Source organism: Sciurus carolinensis, chromosome 6 (assembly GCF_902686445.1).
Source record: "Sciurus carolinensis chromosome 6, mSciCar1.2, whole genome shotgun sequence".
NCBI classification, from domain to species: domain Eukaryota; kingdom Metazoa; phylum Chordata; class Mammalia; order Rodentia; family Sciuridae; genus Sciurus; species Sciurus carolinensis.
In genome coordinates, this window is record NC_062218.1 from 75,366,823 (window position 1) to 75,382,881 (window position 16,059).

The following is a 16,059-nucleotide window of genomic DNA, read 5'->3' on the forward strand; positions in this document are numbered from 1 at the left end:
ACTTATACACCCAGTAGAAATGTGCGATGATTGAAGTAGAACAATTTGGGGTCACTTTCAGATTTTCTCCCAATAGTTCATCTTCTATTCATTGATTTGAAATGCCTTAAGTAATAAAAGTTTATATAAGTACTTTTCTGTTTACTTTACTTTTCTGTTCCCACACTTTGACTCTTCATTCATCAAGAAATTTTCAAAACTGCATTTCATATAAGAAATACCCTTGTTCAGAAACTAAATAGAAATCTGCAAATGTCATAAAAATACCAATTATAGATTGAAATGTTCACTTTAATATTTATTACACGAATGTTTACTTACATTTATCTGAAAATTATAAGAGGACAATTTGTGCGTTACATTCATATTACTATCCATAAAGAACAATACATAACTATTTATTCAACTACATCAGGATAACACACAAGGTTTTCATTTAAGATTCTCAGTTAAAAAGAGATATGGAAAAAAAAGACATCGAATAAGAAAAATGAATATTCTAAGATAAATTAGCAATATAAATAAAAATTATTTCTAAATGTCTTAATTTAACAACTTTGAATTATACTTACATTCTAATATTTCCCAGAATCATAAATTACAATAAAGGTCACTGTCAGGGTGAAAATATCTAATTTAAAAGCTTTTTTTTTAAATATGTTATTATGCTTCAATATCATCTGATTTATTATTGGCACATGTGGCATCTTGGAAAAGTAAAAATATACTGCCAATTTTATGTGTTGTGCAGGTATAAGAGAAAGAACACAGTTTAGGGGTAGACAGACCTGTGTTCAGTTACCAGCTTTGTCCTGTTCTGTGAAGCTGGTCAATTACCTCTTGGTGCTAGAACCAGGATTAAATTAAATAATGCATATTTTAAATGTATAGCATGGATAATAAATGAATGATATCCTTTCCCTAATTTATTTCCATTTTTTCACACTGTAGCAACAGCAAAATACCACTGTCTTATGTTGTGTTACAATTTGAAAAACTAAAAAAAAATTGCCAAATTAAAAAATATCAATCTGTTCCAAAAAATTACACTTTTAATAAATAAGGAAATCTTTCAGGAAGAGTAAATGTTTTCTAATAAAATTCAATGCCTACTGTACTCTGATTTTTTAAAAAATTTCTAAAATAAGATAAAATGGTCAATGATTAAGGACTTTTGGTTTTCTTTTGTGCTACTGATATAAAAATAATGGCTATATTTAAGGCTTATTAAGTGATTGTAGTTGCCCTGAACCAAATCTATATTCTCAGTGTTGTACTCATTTGAAACAGACCTACTGCCTTGAATGACTACCACAGAGAACTCTCATCATATTCTATATGTGAACCAACCTTGGCCTCTTTCTGACTCTGAGGTTCATTTGGTGGCATGTGGCAGTTCAGCTCAGCCCATCTGCAATAAACATGACTCTTATACACAATCACAAATCTCTTTTTCTCATGCTAAATATATGGTGCTTGGGAGAAATGGGATTCCTTGAAAAGGAAATTTATATTGTCACAAGGAAAGACTACTCTACCTAGTAATTCTTACATCCCCGTTCTTGAATCTTTTTGTTTCCTACCCTAACAACCTAACAAGTCATCCTTCCAAATGTGACTCAAAAATCCTAACAACTGCCTGTAATTCCAGCAGCTTGGGAGGCTGAGGCAGGAGGATCGTTGAATTCAAAGCCAGCCTCAGCAATGACAAGGTGCTAAGCAACTCGGTGAGGCCCTGTCTCTAAATAAAATACAAAAAAGGGCTGGGGATGTGGCTCAGTGGTCAGGTGCCCCTGAGTTTTCATGTTTCATGTGCCTTCAATTTCCAGCTATAATGTCTCTGACTTTTGAGGCTTCCAGGTGCTGTGCATGTATGTACATGACTGTGTAAATTTGCGTGTGTGTATGTGTGTGTGAAAGAATGAATAAAAAGCTAAAAAATCTGGATATCTGCACAGTAGAAAAAGTTACATAATATGACAGAAAAAATAATTGCTGGACCTTCCTAATATTAAAAGATCTGATTTCCAAAGCATTATCAGTTTGGTTCTAGACATGTCGATAATAAAAATGCAGTGAAAAAAAGTCTACAAAACCTTTATGAAATACTCCAAAAGCGTTTTTAATAAATGATTATTAAGAGCATCAAACCAAAACATTTTACTGAATAGTGGTTTAACCTTTTCTATGACTTAGGAATGCAGACTTGTCTTCATTCAAGACAAAGAATACTGAATAGGAATAGGTGTTGTGAATCAGGATTAAAAAGGCCATTCATTCTAGATCAATATCTAATGGACATTTTGCAATTAACTTGAAAATCCTTCTGTGGTACAGACGTGTTGTTAGGTAAAAGAATAGCATATATCAAGATATCATAGATCTCCATAGTTGTTTTGATACTGCAAAATATGACACAATACTGAAGATGCTATTTAACAAGAAAGATTTTGTTTATAATAGCTGTTAGTATTAAAATAGGATATAATAAAAATTATTCTCAATATGTATATTTTCAAATTTTCCTGACAGTGTCCTAAGAAATCTGACAATTTGTTGTTAGATTACATACATTTGAATTTCACTTTTATGACTGAAAATATTACTTACATAATAACAGATAACAATAAATAGCTTTTACTGAAGTACTCTGAAATTTAAAGCTTTGCAATAAAACAAAATTTATAATTTTCATAAGTTAAATTACATAGCATATAATATATAATTACAAACAAAATAAATAAAATGCAAAGAGGCTTAAAAAATTCCAGACAATAACCATGGGATGTTTTAGCTGTCATTCTAAATGGTTAGATTTTACATGTTCATATTGAATTCTAATGGATTTTGAACACAAGAAACTTTATCTTAAAATAATATACTAAAAAAATCAAGTTTGGCATATAAACATAAGGCTCTAGATGCTTTTTTTCCTGGTCACCTAGGAAATAAAATAAGAAAAATGGGCAGACAGTTCTATTGTTGCAAAATGCCTCTTTGTGTCCCTTTATACACTTATGGCATTTTAGAGCAAATATTATGACAGCTTTGGCAAACTGTAAGTTTATTTAAGTGGTTACTTACTTGGAAGAAAAAAAATTAAACTAAAACCTTCCTCTTTTTTGGTTTTTTCATTCTTAATCTTTTTTTCTCTAATATACAACAGTGGTATAAAAGCACTTTTGAAATGCACACTATTAACCATTTTAAACAGCACAAAATGAACTGGAATATTGGATACAGTTAATCAAAATAGATCATCAGCATAGATACTAGGGTGAGGTCCTAGAATTTGTTACACGTAGGGCTAAACTTGCAAGAGATCGCAGGGCAAAAGTAGATACTTTGTGACATATCCCAGCTTTTGAAATATAGTTAGATGCCAATCGAAAAAGCCTTTCAGCGCCAAAGGTATTGAAGTGCCCAGGGAGCACTTTCTCAACCAGACCTCTGTCCACTAATTCTATTAGACGTTCACAAGTTCCAACATAGTCACTTATCCTGCTGTATGGGAGCCAATCAATCAGTGATCCATCATATACAACATCTCCACTGAAGAGAATCTTTCGGTCTTTGTCATGTAAGCAAATACTGCCCCTGGAGTGACCTGGCATGTGCATAACAGTGAGTTGTCTGTCACCAAGGTTGATCACATCCCCTACAAATGGAAACAGAATTTACAGATAAATATGTTGTATACTTGACTCTAAATACTTAAAAAATACAAGTACTTTAAATGATTTTAAGAAAATTGGGAAGGATAATACTCATTCTACTTTTGTTCCCTAAATACTGTATTTCTGAATGATAATTTAAAAATAAATGGCCTATATTTAATTCCTATTCGCTAGAGCAGCATTTGCCAAAGAGAGTAATTGTACAACACTACTTCTGCAAGTCATTATGATAAATCAGATGATTCTTTGGTCAAATAATTTTGGAACTGTTGCTTCAAAGAAAATTAAGCATCTCTTTTCTGTAAGGCTTAGAGCTTTTAATACCAATGAACACCGTAGAAATACATAAGGTAAATATAGTTGTACAATTTGCCAGACTTATTTGCTCAGGAAACTTTTACATTTCAGAACATCCCATGGCACCACTATCCTGTTGGCACAATTCATAAATGTTCCTCTAGTGAATTGTATTACAATTGCCCCTTGTTGGTTTACCCTATGGGCATTTATAGCTAGAGTAACTGGTACATAGGATGATGCTTTGGCTAATGCTATTGCTGAGTAATAAATTATCCTTTGTTTTTGACCCAGGAAACTCATGTCCTTGTCAAAATCCATTAAATGATAGCAGGCTAACTTGCAAGTAGGATAAAATTTCAGACTCACTAGAGTTATTCACAGTGGGGAGTAAATGGAACTATATAGGTACAAAATTGCTGCTTCACTGGAATTAAACCAGTACTAACTTCAAGTAAATCATGATAAGGTTAGGTATTCATATTGTAATCTGTAATGCAAACACCATGGGAAGAAAATCAAAGAAATATAGCTAAGAAGTCAGTAGAGGAATTAAATGGTGTAATAATCAGAATTGGTTAAAGATAAAGGGAAACCATAAAGAAGAGATTAAAAAAAGAAATGAGGTGTAATAAACAAAACAGCAGACCTAAAAACTTAACTGTATTACATTAAGCATGAGTGGGACAAACACTGAGTAATTATGGTCAGAAATCATCAGATTAGATTAAAAAGAAAGATATATGCAATTAACAAGAGGAATTACAAGGTCAAAGACAAAAATTAGTTAAAGTTATACCATGTACGTATTAATTTGAGTGGCTATATTAGTATAAGACAAAATAGCTTTTTAACATGAGAAATGCTACTGGAGAACAGGTATATTTTTATGAGGCTATAAATCAGGTCAATACATTTTTAAAATAATAAATGTATATGCACATAAAACAAAGAACAAAAATGCATGAAGGAAAATGTGGCAGAATGGAAATAAAAATAATTCATTAATCATACTTGGAGAGTTCAAAATTCTTCTCCCTGAGTAAAACATATAAAACAAATAAATAGAAAATAGGTAAGGATACAAAAACCCAAACAACTCCCTTCAATCAACTTGACTTAATTGACACATATAAGATACTTCACTTCAAGATAGTGAAGAACACACTATTTTTAAATTTACATGCAATATTCACAGGACATCAATGAAGTTTTAAAAAATTTTAAAGGATTAAACCATACGAAGTTATGTTCGCTGACCACATATAATTAAAATTATGATAACTAGAAATAATGAACTTAATTTATAATTTTTTTTCAGTACTAGGAATTGAACCCAGGTCCTAGTGCATGCTAAAAGAAATATGAGCTGCATCACAAGCCCTTTTTAATTTCTACTTTGAAAAGCTGCCCAGGCTGGTCTGACACTTGTGATCTCTTGCCTCAGTCTCCTGAGTAGCTGGAATCACATGTGCACACAATGGCACCCAGTCGATAATACATTTAAATTTTATTTTTAAATTGTAGAAGGACACAATATTTTTATTTTACTTTATTCATTTTAAGTGGTGCTAAGGATCACCCAGTGTCACCCAGTGTCACACATGTACGGGGCAAGCACTCTACCACTGAGCCAGGATCCCAGTCTCTATAATACATTTTTGATAACAAAAAAGGCATAAAACAGAAATACCAAAAAAAAAAAAACAGGAAATATCCATATAAATTAAATATTACACTTCTATAAAATTTATAAAATCAAAAAGAAAATTAGAAAAAAATCTGTATTGAACTAAGAAAAAAATAAAACATCCAAATGTATGAAATATAGCTACCTAAGCAGTACTTAGAAATTTACTTTAGATGCTTATTTTATAAGTAATAAATGCTTAAAATCAATAACCAAACTAACTATCTTAAGTAGATAAGAAAAGAAAGGCAAATCAGACATGAAGTATTAAGCAAGAAATAAGGAGTGCAGCAAAAACAAATGGTATAGGAAACAATTATCACTAGAGGAAAAAAAATCAATGAAACCAAGTCTCATTCTATTCAAAGGGACAGAAATGCTGTCACTGTTAGAAGAATTAACATCATTAAGATGGTAGTTTAACCCATTTCTCTTGCTTAATTGTCTACTAATAATGTTTAAAATTCTGAGCCAATATAGTAGCCAAAAGCCACAGGCAACTATTAGCACTTGAGGCTAGTTCAACAAAGGATTAAATTTTTTATTTTAATCAATCAATTTAAATTTGTATTTAGTCACATGCAGCTTATAGCTACTGTAATGTTCAGTACAGATTCAATACAATCTCAACTAAAATATCAACATACTTTTTTGAACAGATTGAAAAATCTAACTATAAATTTACATAAAAATACAAACATGGTGCTGAGGATACAGTCCATCTTATAGAGTGCTTGCCTCGCATGCGCAAGGGCCAGGGTTCAAATCCCCAGCACTTTGAGGGGCGGGGAATGCAAACAACCTACAATAACCAATACAATTATTATGGAATAGAAAAACAAAGTTGAAAGACTAATACCACCTAATTTCAGGATGTTCAATTACACTACAGCAGGTAATATGTCACTGGCTAAATGACAAATAAAAACAATACTAATTGTTAAAAAACAAAAACATACTCATGTGAGAATGGAGACTCCAGAAGTAGACACTCAAAACAGGGTTAACAAAGTTAAAGGCAGTTCAACCCAAGGTAATGCAGTGGGTAAGAGGACAGTCTTTTCATTAAACTAAATTGGAATACTTTGGATATCCATACCAAAACAAAAGTGAACTTCTCAAACTTCTGCCTTATGATATTCACAAAAATTAACTCAGAAGAAGTCATAAACATAAATTTGAGAGCTCCTAGGAAAGGAAGACAACAACTTTTACAATCTTAGGCTACACGTGGATATAGCACAACTAACGTGAATCATAAGAAAAAAATGACTAATTTGACTTCATCTAAGTTATAAACTTCTTGCTTAAAAACTGCCATTAATAAAATAAAAAGTGAAGCCACATACTGAGATAAAATATTTAATATTTTATAAATATTACAATAAAATATGTAAAATATATTATACACACTCATCTGCAGTACTGGGGATTTATAGCTCATAATAATGTAAAAAAACAATTATTTAAAAAGAGGAAAGATTTTAATAGAACTTTTACAAAGAAGATCTGATTAGCAAATAAGTATCTGAAAAGATGTTCAACATTATTAGTCATTAGGGAAATGCAAATCAAATCCTAATGAAACATTACTACATTCTCATCAGCATAGCTAACAAAAGGACTAACAAAGTCAAGCATTGGCAAGGACATGGAAAACTGGAACCTCTATAGACTGCAGTTGGGCATATAAAATGGTATAAATACTTTGGAAAACAGTTTGGCATATTCTTAAAAAAAAAATCAACATACATTTACCATACAACTCAGGAATTCTATTCCTAGGTGTGTACTAAGGGAAATGAAAACGTGCATCCCACACAAAGATTTGTGCACAAATTATCAAGGGAGCATCTTTCATAATAGCCCCAAATTAGAAAAATTCAAATTTCCTTCAACAGGTGAATAAATGAAGTTTTAGATCCATACAATGGAATGTTTCTCAATAACAGGAATGAACAATGAACACATGCAACAATATGGATGAATCTCCAAAACATGCCAAAGGAGAGAGGAAGACACAAAGACTATGATTTACTGAGAATTTTCAGAAAATCAAAACTACAGTGACACAAAATAATCATTAGGCCAGAGGTGGGAGCAGGGATATATCGTCTGCAAAGAAGGAAGAGGGAACGTTTTTATGTGATGAAAGTGTTTTCAAACGTGATTGTGCTTATGATTGTGGAAATGTACATATTTCCTGAAACTCATCAAAATATACACTAAGAATGGTAGCATTAATGGTATGTAAAACATATCTCAATACAGCTTTTTAAACATATATAAGAAGTGGAAACAATTCAATTGTTCATCAACTGGCGAATGGGTAAATAAAATGTTGCATATTCATCAACTAAAACATTATTTGGCAATAAAAAGAAATGAGTACTGACTCATGCTCTAAAGTGGATAAACCTTGAAATTACTTTGCTAAATGAAAGAAGCCAGACACAAATGTCCACTCATTGTATGGTTCCATTTATATGAAATTTCCAGGACAAACTAGTCTGAAAGATTTTTGGGAGCATGGCTAGAGAGATTCATGGGGGGAGCAGAAAAAGGGACAGTGGTGGCCAAATGGTATGGTGCTAATTCTGGGGGTAATAAAAATGTTCTAAAATTGATTGTGGTCACAGATGCACAATTCTGTCGATATATTTGATGCCACTGAATTGTACATGTTAAATGGGTGATTTGTACACAAGTTATATCTAAATAAAGCTATTAAAAAGAGATACAATAGAATTGAATGCAAAACATTTCAATAATTTTAAAGATAAATATAATAAAAAATTCATTTTCTAAATATGCTGAGTACTTCTGGCTTCTGCTTTGCAAGTTCAGGGATTCACATTCTTCTATGAATTCAAGAGCAAAAGAACCCCTTGTTATTTGAATATCATTAGTATTAAAAAAAATAAAAGATGACCTAAAATAAGGACTAAAATTTTATAGTAAAGAGTAGGAAAATGGTTTGAGATTTCACTTTAAAGAGCTACTAAATTTAATCTTAACAGTAAAGAGACATTTTGGTAGTTCACTAATCAACCTTGCCCAGCGTTCAAAGTAATATTAAATTTAATAATAATCTTGTAGTGTGATTTTGGGGGGGGGGGCATATATGGAGGATCCGTTGGGCAAAAGCATTCCAGGCTTCATTAACTTTCCGAAGGGTCTTTCCAAACACTGTAGATTTCTATTCTTTGCTTTTGAAGTGCCATTTGTGCCACTATCTGTATCACCTTGCCTCCCTTCTGTTTTGAACTGATCTGGTCTACAATAGTGCTTTTCAAAGCATCGTCTGAGGACAGGACGTTCAGCAGCCATAGTAGTGGTAGTAGTTTTCCAGGTGATTTTCTTTCTTGTTGTTCTTCTCTTTTAAATGCATGATATAGTTTGAAAAGCAAATCAAACCCAGATTTCTAGGATTTGACTGTGATGCTTGTTGGACATACGCCTTCTTACACTGAGTCCAGAGTTCCTGAATCAGTCTCCTAGGGAAGAGTCTCTGAAATCTTAATAACTAACAAGAAACTAGGGTGATTTTCATTGTTGGGCAAGTTGGGAAGCAATGAACGATCCCAGTTGTTCCCAAATGTTAGGTGTGTGGCCAAATCATCTATAGGAATTGTTAAACCACAAGCACTGGGTACAGCCCCCAGTTTCTGGTCTGGTAGGTCCAGCATAGCATCAAGAATCTGCATTTCTTACAAGTTACCAAGTAGCACTGAAGGCTGTTCAATTAGAACCACACTTTGAGAACTACTACTCAGTCAGCATTGTCTATTCAGTGATGACAACACCTAAAAAGAAGGATCAAGTGGAAATAATGCATCATCATAATTATACTATATAATTCTATGTAATGTAACTCTATAAAATAATATATCTCTCAAACTGTGCTATGCAGATCCACTCCATCAGCATTACCTGGTAATCGTGTTAACAATAAGGCTTCCTTTGTCCCACACCAGTCCTATAGTATCTGAAGTTTTCAGCATTAGGGTCAAGAAATTGCTGTTTTAAATAAGTTTCCCAACTGGTTGTTTTGCACACTAAATTAAAGAACCATGGTCATGCCTAATGATTCCAAGTAATGTGTAGCCACAGGGATAAAAACTCTGAAATAAGTTTGGTTTTGATTTTACTTTCAGGGCAACATCAAGAAGTCAGGACCCCCACATCTACTTGGGTTAGCTGAAATCTATTTCAGTGTAAAAAAAGAGCCTCATTTGCTGCTTCATCTTCTCTTCTGGTCCCAGGAATCACATTAAGATGATATCAGACACTCCAGAATTTCTCTGCATTCCATTCACCAAAAAAAAAAAAAAAAAAACCAGAATTCTACAGGATAATTGGTCCAGATTTAAGGTACCTCTGAGGAGAGGGGAAAAAAAACAAAAACAAAAAAAAAACTAACATTTACTGCATAATTAACAGGTAAGGCAAAAAAAATTATTGCCAAGTTGATTTAATAACAGGACTTCTGGAGATCAATTATTTGATAAATGTATAAAGAAGAGAAGCGGGGGTGGGAGTTTTATCCTAAACAGAAGCTACAAAGAATTACCAATGCAGAGATAAAGCCTTACTGATTTTTAGATATATATCCAGGTGTTAGTCCAAATATTTAACAACAGTTAAATAATAATGGAAGTTAAATAGTAATGGAAGACTTAAGTACCCACATATCAAAACAGATACCAACCATAAGCAACTACTAAGCGCATTTATAGCTGAAGACCATCAGTTCTACCATTACTCTGTGGCTGAATAAATGATTCCCATATGCTGATAATACTTAAATCTAGCTATTTCATGATGTCTTCTCCCTCAAGACCTAGAGTCGTCTAGAAAATGTATCACAAGTATAACACGCATACTTCTTCAAGCCTCACTGATGCAGCTGTCCAGATCCCGGTTATACTAGACATCTCTTGACATCTCAAGTGATCTTCCCCATCATGGAATGTCATCCTTTTTTTTTAATTTCAGATTTTACTCAAAGAAATATGTGTAAATATTTGAATAAAATATTTAGGTTTTGAAATACAAGAAAAAAAATTTTGCCCCACTCTCTACTGACAATTTTGCTCTCAAAAGCATTTTTAACAATTTGTCATTTCAACTAACTCTTCCAGATATACTTATTTCCAAATATTTATCTTCCATTTCTTGGTTTACCAATTAGGTATGCTGCACTGATTCCATGTATGTATTATTATTTCTTAGTTCCAAATTTCATGTTACCTATTAATTTTCATTATGACATTGGATTTTTAGTTTTCAATTCCTCATACTCCATATACCATACCATCTTTACACATGTATGCATTTCTCATTCTCTTACCACCACCGATGCAAAAGAATTATGATTTAACTGCTCCAATATGGAGCTCTCTATGCCCGGGGTACTGTCATTGTCAGAATATAATCCACTGCACCATCTTGATAATTTCTTTTGACTTTCCTCTGCATTCAATTTCCTGTTTACTATACTAGATGTCTGTCTTTCTGGGTTTTCCCCCTTATTTTGGAGGGGCTTACCCTGGTGGTTTCCTAAGTAACAATATGTAAGAAATAATATTTTGAAAACTTGATTGATAATGGGATGGATATAAAATTCTAGGATGGGAATCACTGTCATTTAGATTTGCAGGCAATTTTTTTTCTTTTCCAGTTCCAAAGCCATTCTGATCTGAATTAAAAACGCTTTTGTTTAAATTTCTGCAAGCTTATAGAATCTTCTTTGATTACAATGTTGTGCACTTTTACAGTAATGTGCTTTGGTTTGGACGTGTTTTTATCCATTGTACTGGAAATTCACATCTTTTAACTATGAGATATATTTTTGGATTACCGCTCTCTTTCCTATTTCTTCTCCTTCACTTAATTTATCTCTGCTTCTATTATCTGAATGTTGAATTTTCCAAAGTGGTCTTCTACTTATATAGTCTTTTTCTCACCTACTTTCCATTTTGCCTATCTGCTCTTCTGTAAGTTTTCAATTCTATCCTATCTGTCTTCTACAGAGTAATTTCTGATGTTTTAAATTCCAAGAGCTCTTCATGGGTATTGTTCTGTTGTTTACTGTCTCTTTGATATCTGCAATGCACTAGCTCATCTTATCCCCCTAATGATATTGTTGATAGTCCCCCATAAGTTGCTTTATGCTGTTTAATATTTGATGTCATGTTACAGGATTTTCTCAGATTTTTCATAATGCTTGTTGCCTGTTTTAAGAGTGGGGGATGAAAATGCTGCTTGAAGCACAAGGATGGGGCCTAGTGACATCTCAAGTGACCAGCAGGGAGAGCAGGTCAGAGATTACTTAAGAATTCCTCAACATGGGCATCTTTCCTCTAGGGGTCAGATTCCCAGATAAGATTTTCCTAATTTCCTACCCTGCGGGTAAATGCCTGGTTCTCAAACTTCTCCAGTAGGGAAACACACACACACATACACACTCTTATTCCTTCTGTTTTTCACACTGAGTTCCTGAACTCAATAATGCTCAGCATCTCTCAATCAAGAAACTCCTCTATTTTACCATTTCTAGAGAATAAATTAACTGGATGAACATGGGGCAGACACATAAAGGGAAATAATGATTATAGAGTTTTAATAGCTAAAATGTTTACTACCAATTTTACTTCAGTATTCCCTTTGCCCCCATTGAGGTACCAGCTACTGCTAATTTCTGAGCCTTTTAAGGCTTCTTTTGTGCAGACTGAATTGACTCTTGATTTCCCATTGCTGGCATAGTAAAAAACTACTCAGTCACCACATCTACTTTCTAGCATCTAAAATAGAACCCTCAGCCAATGTAGATTTATGCTTGAAACAAACAAATCATGGTATCTTACTAGAAGTATTAGTGTAGCATTGGAAGGGAGCCAAATTAGATGTGTCTGTTCAATCTTCTACCTTTCTGGAATCTGTATATTTTATTTTTAACCTCCCCAAATAATTTCAGTCCACCTGAAACCACTCCTCTAATTGAGAAAATATCTGGTGACTGGGAAAATTGTTTAAACATATACAATGGAGACAAAATGCCAGGACTTGAATCACTTGAATATTGTAAATAGTAGGCATGATGTCTGCCCACTTGAGAGTCATGTTATATCTAAGATCTAGCACTATCTTCTCTTTTTTTTTTTTTTTTTTGGGGGGGGGCTGGGGATTGAACCCAGGGCCTGTGCTTGTAAGGCAAACACTTTACCAACTGAGCTATCTCCCCAGCCCTCTAGCACTATCTTCTCACAGAAAAATATCATTTCATTATTAATAAGGCAAGTTGTTTTTTCATTAAAGATAAAGCACTGGATGATATGGCTGTTCTCTCCTTGTCCTTCTGTTCCTCATTTATAAGTCAGTTTTGAGATTAGAGATACAGTGCACAGATTTATGCTTCTCCATAGAGCTGATCATCAATCCACTAATGAAATGTAATAAATTATTCAGTCATTTTGTATTCTAACCAAAGTAAGGAATACTATATGGGGTTCGGTATGTACTGTGTATGTGGGTGTGCATCTGTGACTTTTTAATAAAAGTATTTTATATCTCCTTCTAGGTACCTGGATTATGTTAAGAGCAGTTAGCAGGCCATATCATTCAGAAGAGACAGGAAATTAATATTCCTGAGAAGTAAGGAAATTAGATGCTACTTGAGAGGATGAGGCATCCAGCTCCTAATGAAAAACGAGACTTTTGATAACACAGTACTATCACCTTCACAAGTATTTGCAAATATTAAGCTTTCTTTTTACACCTTCAAAGCTTTAAAGCACCTGGAATTCAGGAAACCTGGGTTCCAGAACCAGTTCCTTCCAAAATGTCAAGGAGATCTCAGGTAGGTTATTCAGGTCTGTGTAGATCCTCTCTTCATCTATAAAACAATAATCCCTACCATTCTTTCACCCTTGATAGTCTGAATATCCATCAGCTGCATGGAAACCCTACCTCTCAAAGTATCAATTCTATCAAAGAAATATAGTGAAGTATATTTAATGTAAATAATTTTTGCATCTCAAATTGTCAAATAAGACTCTAACAGTTTTTCTGAATAGTCAGAATTAAAACTTTAAGGAGGAGACTTATTAGGTGGAGGATGAGGCATAGACTTTTACAGTTGTTTTAATGTTACAAATGATCAAGATATCATCTGTAAGAAAAACTGATTTTTGTAAAATATTTTATTTGCTATACTGTTTAGTTCTATAGTGAGCTTCATCATAGTGCAAAACTGGATACTTCTACTTCATGAAGGCATGTATAATAGGCTAAATTGGCAATTAAAATTATTAGAAAGGAAAGAAGGGACTTTCACATCCTACTTAGAATTATCATATTTCTTGGCTATGATTTATGTTATGTTCTTCATGCTTTGATCTATTGTGGCTTGGTTCAAATCATAGCTTTTATCACCATCTTGCTAGACAAGACATTTAACTGGGGCTTGGTTACCTCTCTTCAAATATGTAGTGAGGTTAAAATTCTTCTAAATAGAAGAGAAATATACCAAATATGCTGTTGTGGCTAATTAGCTCAATTATTTAAGTTCCTGTGTGCAAAGAGTAGGCCCCTATCTTGTTTTATTCCATGAATTTCTCTCTGAAATCCCATCACGTCTTTCATAGCCAAAGACGACCAAGGCCATCTATGTATTAGCCCACATACTTCATCCCCATAGGAAAAAAAACAAACCTTATTAATCTTTGTCAGGCATCACTTTCAAGCAGACCAGATATCTGACATTATCTAAGCTAGACATATTCTATTTTATGTTCACTATCAAGCTTTTTTTTTTCTCTTGTGAGGCAATATCAAGAAAATAAATCAATCTGAAAGATCAAGAATGAATGCGCAGATTGGAATCACTGCTCTGATGGTTTTCTAAGCCTACAGGTGGGAACTATTCACACCAGCTGGTGACTGAGCAAATTAAGTCAGCAGTTTTCTAAAGCACCCAGCAGAACATGTACTCTTCGTGAGGCGTCATTCCTTAAACGTCTACTCGCTACAAAAGCTCCTGCAAATGTCAGGTCCTCCTGAGGAAAAGAATGGGAAATCCCTGGTCACAAGTCTCTGTAGTGTTACTACTGCAACAGACACAGGAAACTGACTAGGGGGTGGTGCCAGTTTTCAAACGAGTAATCAGAATTACTACGCTGTACCAGAGCTACTGTCTACTAGTAGAGAAGGCTGCGATGGCCTGGGCACTGATCTAGTGGGCTTTTACCCAGAGAAGGGTAAGACAGTAGAAATGCTTTTGCGATACATCCAAACAATCCCACTATGGCCACGCAATTCTGCAATACGCAGTACTCCGACAGTCTCTCCCCAATCCCCTCCCTTTACGCGAGCGTGTGCCCGTGGGGGCCCATTACCATCTTGCAGGATGAGGGTGGGCTGCACCGCCTGCACTCGGAACTGCCTGGCCCTCCAGCCCGGACTGGGCGCCCGCACCACCTCGCTGTCGGAGAGCCAGGTCACGGTCTCAAAGTTGTCCCCGCGAGCTAGGGCCTCGGCCTCGGCGTGGTGCACGGCCACCTGGTCAAACTGATAAAGACCGCCGGAGTGGTCGAAGTGCACGTGGGTGGCCACAGCCAGCAGCGGCCTGGGTGCCGCATCCTCTTTGGACCCGCAGTCCTGCAAAAGGCCGGAGGAATACAGGTACTCCGGGAGGCTGCGAAGCCCCAGGCCGGTATCAATCACTACGTCCTGCTCCGAGCCACGCACCAACCAAATATTGGCGCGGTTGCCCGACTCATAAAAGCGTTCTTGAATCCAGAAGATGCCATCGCCCAGAGATTTGTGGGCGTACCACTCGAGCGCCGACATGCTGGGCAGGGGTGCGGCTAGGCAGGGTGGGTGTAGGCGTGTGTGCCTCCTACAGGCTGTCCAAACACTGGGCGCTGCAGCTGTTTGAAGCCCTCTGCCCGCAGCCAAGGAGGAGGCGCAGAGCGAGGGGGCGGGGATGCGGGTGGCGCAGGGTTGGGGGAGCGGGGAGGACACGCACAGACGCTGCCAAGACTTCGCTGCAGCACCCTCCCGCCAGGTCCGTAGAGTGAGGCTGCGCGCCAGCGTCCAGACGCAGAAACTATCGTAGCTTCAGAGTCGCAGCACCGGGAAACGCAGGGGTCACTGTGGCGAACTGGAGACCCAGAAGGCGACACTTTCCCCACCCTGACTGCAGAGTACCTGAGCTATGTGTGGGAAGTACCGGGCTTGGCTTTCCGCCCCCCGCCCCCCTACTCCTCTCCGCCCACAGGTTGGCGGCGATGCGCACTCCCAGTCGGCGCAGAAAGAGTCGGGCCAAGCCTGTTGGGTGATGACTACGGCGCCTGCCAAGGGCTAAAAAGCTCTTTCTAGGGGGCGGGGCCT

At 35.6% G+C, this 16,059-nt stretch overlaps 1 protein-coding gene and 1 non-coding gene across 2 annotated transcripts; both read right to left on the bottom strand.

The window, feature by feature from the left end:
- Positions 1-290: 290 nt before the first annotated feature.
- On the bottom strand, positions 291-15,956 carry Mblac2 (metallo-beta-lactamase domain containing 2). Its single transcript, XM_047556792.1, has 2 exons — positions 15,063-15,956; positions 291-3,658 (listed from the first exon to the last, which is right to left on the bottom strand). The coding sequence occupies exons 1-2, from the start codon at positions 15,514-15,516 to the stop codon at positions 3,273-3,275; spliced, it is 840 nt and encodes a 279-aa protein (XP_047412748.1). The 5' UTR covers positions 15,517-15,956; the 3' UTR covers positions 291-3,272.
- Trnav-uac (transfer RNA valine (anticodon UAC)) lies at positions 12,839-12,910 on the bottom strand. The gene has a single exon. It is a non-coding gene; the product is annotated as a tRNA-Val (tRNA).
- Positions 15,957-16,059: the final 103 nt, after the last annotated feature.